The 5,908-nt window shown below is 39.2% G+C and overlaps 1 protein-coding gene across 1 annotated transcript; it reads left to right on the plus strand.

Annotated features, from left to right (window-relative positions):
• The first annotated feature begins 787 nt into the window (after window positions 1-787).
• On the plus strand, window positions 788-5,180 carry Slfn14 (schlafen family member 14). Its single transcript, XM_013152029.3, is given in 7 exon segments — window positions 788-1,070; window positions 1,073-1,233; window positions 1,235-1,606; window positions 1,608-1,859; window positions 2,151-2,170; window positions 3,346-3,464; window positions 4,374-5,180. Coding segments are annotated over 7 exon segments (1,866 nt in total). The 5' UTR covers window positions 788-844; the 3' UTR covers window positions 5,090-5,180.
• Window positions 5,181-5,908: the final 728 nt, after the last annotated feature.

Below are 5,908 nucleotides of genomic sequence, written 5' to 3' on the forward strand. Positions count from 1 at the left end.
CCAGAGTGTACAGATAATGTACTTATTTGGAAGAATTTCACTAGTATTTATTTATTTATTCTGTTTTTTTTCCACACATAGATTTCTCTTTAGAATAAGGTTTTTTAAATGGATAACACATTAAAGTACAAAAATTATATATTTTATTTTTTAGTTTAAAAATTTATTTTTAATTGCTTATAATACACAATGACTACAGTAACCATATGGACTGAGTACATGTACATAACATCTCTTAGTTCTTTTTGCAACTTCTTCCTGCTGTTAAAACTTTTACTTTTGTTGGTAAATGTTTATAGTACATAATGATTACATTCTCTTGCAAAATTATGTTTTAATATCAAGATTACAATACATATATTCTTAGTTCTCTACTGCTCTTTCATTCGCCTTTGAATTATAAATAGGGCTTCCTTGATTTTAACTTCATTTCTACATGTTCTGTAATAACTTACTTGAGCTCTTTGCCAACACTTCCCCTTTACAGCTATGCTCAATGTTGTTGTTTCCTGATTTAAGTAAAAAATTATATTGCTGACAATTTCAGCAATATAATTTTTCATTATGGAAAAATGTTAATAATTCACTTATATCTATGCCTGTGCTTTGGAGAAAGGCTAAGGATATTTGGCAAGGTTGTTAGAAAACAGCAATATCGAATATTCTTACCAATGTTAAAATATATCTCCAATAATTTACAGTTTTAAATAAACTATTGTCTTCTCTGGAATTCTCACTCAAGTAGAAACTGCATTTCTCTCTTGATTATATGTAGGAGCACCTTTCTGCTACTCACTGGGGCACAGAGGGGCTGCTGAGATGGAGTCACAAGACTGCTACAGAAATGGTCTATGCTGAGGCCATCGTAAAAGTGGGCAGAATTACTTTTGGAGAAGAAAACAGGTGGAAGATGAACAATGGCTCTTTGAAGAGAACTGAAAATTCAAAAATCATCCAGGCTATCTGTGCACTGCTAAATTCTGGAGGTGGTATGATCAAAGCAGAGATTGATGGTAAAACCTGTAGTTACCAATGCCATGGGCTGGGGCAGGATTTGGAAACTTTGTTTCAATGCCTCTGCCTTCAGGTTCAAAGAAATACCTTGTCTACATGCAGCAGGGACATGATTTCCTGATTTTTGTAAAGTCATGGAGTCCAGATGTTTTCAGCTTCCCATTGAGGATTTTCAGCTTGCATTCCAATCTGTATCAGAGTGATGTAACCTCTGCTATCAAACTTGAGTGCCAGTAGTGCCCTGGAGCTTCTAAGACAGAAGGCATGTAGAGCCCAAAGAGGAAGACCAAAGTTGTATCCTCAGAAAGTTCTCAAAATATATGTCCAGGAAGAGGAAGATATAAAGATGTGTGCTTTGTAGTTTTTTAAAAAGGATAAACTTACATATAAGGAGAAGCTCAACTTTACAGAATCAATACATGTTGAGTTTAAAAGGTTCACTACCAAAAAGGTGCTACCTCGGATTAAAGAGATGCTGCCTCATTATGTCTCTGTTTTTGCCAACACTCAAGGGGGGTACATAATTATTGGGGTTGATGACAAGAGCAAAGAAGTGTTTGGCTGTAAGAGAGAAAAAGTGAACCCTGATTTATTTTAAAAAAGAAATAGAAAACTGCATAGAAAATTTGCCTACAGTCCACTTCTGTTGCGAGAAGCCCAAGGTGAATTTCACTACCAAAATCTTGAACGTGTACCAAAAAGATGCCGTGTATGGTTATGTCTGCGTGGTTCAGGTAGAGCCCTTCTGTTGTGCGGTGTTTGCAGAGGCCCCAAATTCCTGAATCATGAGGGACAAATCTGTCACCAGGCTGACCGCTGAGCAGTGGGTGGTCATGATGCTGGACGTTCCAGTCAGGTAAAGAGGGCGTCGTCCAATCAGAAGAGAGGAGCCCCTTCTCTTTTTTGGGTATGCAGACATCCATTCTAGGTAAAAATAGGAATTATTCTTGTTTATAAAAGTTTTTCCATAATAGGAAAATACTATTTTTCATTGCAAAAAGCTCAGAACCTGAACTCTGTGATTGTCAAGAAATGCTTAGATTTCAATCTGTTTTGTGTTGTTTGTTTTGAGACAGGGTCTCATTATGTAGTTCAGAATTGCCTTGAACACACTGTGTAGCCTAGGATGGTCTCAGACTTACAGTGATCCTCCTATGTCAGCCACCTGAATTCTGGGATTGCAGGTGTGCACCACTACACCCAGTTATTTCAGTCTGTTTTGGGAGACTTGTACACATCATCAGTCATGAATTGGTGAAAGTGTTTTTTCTTATGCACTATAAAGACCTTTTGAAAAAAGCTTCCACCCTGATTTTCTTAGTCTAAATAGAAAATCTTGCTCTAAAGATGATCTTCAGAGAAAGACTTCTTAAGAATGACTCTGCAGCTGGGCATGGTGGCACATGCCTGTAATTCCAATACTTGGAAGGCTGAGGCAGATGATCATTGAGAGTTCAAGACCGGCCTTGGTTACAACATGAGCTCAAGGCCAGCCTGAACTGCATAGTGAGACCCTGTTTCAAAAAGAAAAAAAAAAAGAATGACTCTGCAACAAGTCTTTCAAGGAATACATTTTTTGACAACTTGAACTGTTTTAGTAATATTAGGAGCTAATACATTTATCACTGGCCTGGGAAATGATGCAAAAGGTGATACTATGATAGGGAATGGTAAAAGGGGAAGAGAGCCCTAGTGTTTTTACATCCCTTACAGTTTTGTTTGGAATCAGCCTTAAGATTCCTAATCAATTTATAAAAGTCTTATAGACTGAACTCAATTTATGAGTTTGCCTTTACAGTCAGTATGTTCCAAGATTGGTAAAAGAAGCTTGGGTCATTCGATCAAGACTCGAGTGATTTGAGAATTTTATTGGATTATTCTTTTTCTGTCCTCAATTTGGTCCTAAATCTCTTCCCCCAAACTAGAGAGTCTGTGATGTTCATTTTCATCTAACCTTGGGTGGAGATTAAATAATAACTGTAACAATAAAAACAACTTGTGCTTAATCTTTCTAAAGTCCACAAGATGACTTTTCCTCTTAAGGGTGACTTGGATTAAGATACTACCACTGGAAGTGAATTTAGAGATTATCATTTTGCATGAGAGGTGAAATAACTCACTCAAGATAAATCACACAGTAAGTTTAAATATGCATGACTCCTTCAGCAGTCCCCAGACTTCATTGCCTGACATCAAACTGAGGTATAGCAAATGAGATAGCAACTCAGATACCATATGCATCTCATGTCTCTGGTAGGAAGAGCAATATTTTTTTTTTACTTTCATTTTGGTCTAAAACAACTTTCTATGTAATTGTTCAGTTCCTTCCAGTCTGGCCATGGATTATAGTGCTCATCCGCTTTTATCAGCTTCACCTTCACTGAGAAGCCCAGCATACCCCGTAAAAGCCCTAGAATTTAAGAGGGCTCTGCAACAATGTTTGTTTCCAGGTATTCTTTCTTGATTTCAGTTGAGGAAACTATTTGTTTTGTAAAACTAAATTGTGTGCTGGAGATGTGACTCACTGATAGAGCATTTGGGTAGCATGAGCAAGGCCTGGGTTCCATCTTAAAGACTGAAAAAAATATTTTCTTAAAGTATTTAAGTATTAAAGAAAGCCAAATGTAGGATTTAACAGACATTCTGTAAAAAAAAATATACATCTTATTTCCCAGTTACCAGACCCCCACTGTACCTCTATGGGGTTTTAGACTTCAAGTCATGTATAGTTTTTGTTCTCTAGATTTGAGAGTGCTGGGTTTTCTTTGGTTCTCTACCGAAAGAGAATTGCTACCTGGCTTCCAATAGAGGGGGAGCTATGGAGTCACCTGCACTCCTTCTAAAGCAGGGTTTCCTAACCTCAGTGCCATTGACATCTGAGTCGCACTGCATACTGCCTTGTGCACTGCAGGAGTTTTAGCGGCATTCTTGGCCTCCATCCACTACATATCAGTAACATCCTTTTAGTTGTAACAAAATGCTCCAGACATTGTCAAATGTCCTCTAGGCAGGGGACAAAATTGCCCCTGATTAAGAATTGCTATCCTCAAGGAAAGTTCTTAGTTTTCCAAATAATGCCTGAGTTCACCAATAATCCAAATAATAGGAAGGAATTCCTTCCCAGGACTTGTGGACCTGGGTTGAGGAAATACTATTAGGAGGCTGTTCTTTAAGATCCCTTTTGGTAACTTTCCCCTGGGCTAGAGCTGTCAGAAATAAGCACTGATTGTATCCCTGGGCTGTGAAAAGGGACTGTTATCTTTACAACCAGGAAACCCCTATTCCTGCCCAGATGCAGAGATTGTGACCCCATGCCTTTTTAAGTTTTGTTAACTCACTTCTCTTTCTTAAATTTTCAGTGACACAGGAATAAATACATTTTAAGCCAGAATCCCTGTGTAAGAAGCTATTCTCAGATCATAAGGAACTGTAGGAATTAATGAAGATGCAGATACATCCTTGTTCTCAGGGGATTGTGATATTTTCTAGAAGCTGGGCTGGTGATATTGGCTTAAGGAGAGAGCAGAAAGTTCTGTGTGATGCCCTCCTGATAGCAGTTAACAGCTCTCTGGTACTCTACACCATCCTAATAGACCCCAGTTGGACTGGAGGACTTGGATATTCCCGAGACACTGCATTTCAGCTAAAGCAGAAACTGCAAAGTGTTGGTGGTTACACTGGGAAGGTGTATGTCATTCCAAGGCTGGTGCACCTGACCAGCACACAGTGCAGACCTGAGGAAAATCTTGTGCACTACCCCCAGTCTTACAGCCTTGCCAGTGAGGATAAGATGGAGTACTTGTTACAAGCTCTTGTGGTCATCTTGCTATGGTCTCAGTCTCTTCTGAGTGACCAGCTGGGTTGTGAGTTTTTCAACCTGCTTTTAGCGGAGCAGTGTGAACTGCTGTCCAAGAGCCTTCAGGAAGCCCGGGAACTCTTCATCCACTGCTTACCAAGAACCAGAACAGTGCTAGCCATCAAGATCATGGAGAAAATTAAGTACTTGTTCTGTTGCAAACCAAAAGAGATTCTCTATGTCTGTGAAAGGGACTCCTTATGGGATTTTGTGATGTAAGAGTTTTATCATCTAAACTTCAAAAAATTACTTAGTTTTTTCAATAATGCCATGAAAGTAACTTGCATTTTCAGTTGGTACATTGTGCCTCTAGTGGTTCCAGTCTTAATTTCAGTCCTCCGGCCTTAGCCCCCTTTATTAGAGGGGTTACAGTGTGCAACACCATTCCTGCACTTGCATTTGCCAGGCTGGTGTTGTACCATGAGCTGTATCCCTGGCCTGCTTAAAACTTGGGATCCCAGATATTGTAAAGAATTTTTCACCAGTCATGGTGAAACAGAAAATTGTTCAAGGGAAAACTTTTTTAAAAAAATTGTCTGGCTCTGTAACTGCTTGCTGGTTCTATAATTGTTTTCTTGACCTCTGTAATCATGAGAGCATGTCTGAGCAAGCGGCATATATCTGATAGTATCAAACTCTATAATTATTAATCTAGCCTTGTAACTGATGATCTCGCCCTGCTAACAGGCAATCTGTTCTGTTTTTAATTAAAGACAGCCAATCTGTTCTGTTTTTGTAACTCTCGCTTACGGATCTTATAAAAATGCTAGCCCACCAACCTCTAGGTCCTCCTAACTTCTTTGAGAGTGATCCCATCCAGGTCTACCAGTGCAAATAAAGCTGTTCAGGGCCGCCAGACTTCCTTGGGTGTCATTCCTTTCTGAGTTCCTGTTTCCTGCAGCAAGGGGCTGGGGAAAAATAGGAGCAGTTCAGATAGCAGACTTAAGTTCTCATCAGTCACTAGGTCCCTCTTTCACCTGTGTCTGCCTCTCTGCATGTCCATGGGTACCACTGTCTGTGGTCTATTGTCACTTTGTC

This window comes from Cavia porcellus, unplaced genomic scaffold (assembly GCF_034190915.1).
Source record: "Cavia porcellus strain 051 isolate PalLab524CR breed Dunkin Hartley unplaced genomic scaffold, mCavPor4.1 scaffold_6, whole genome shotgun sequence".
NCBI classification, from domain to species: Eukaryota; Metazoa; Chordata; class Mammalia; order Rodentia; family Caviidae; genus Cavia; species Cavia porcellus.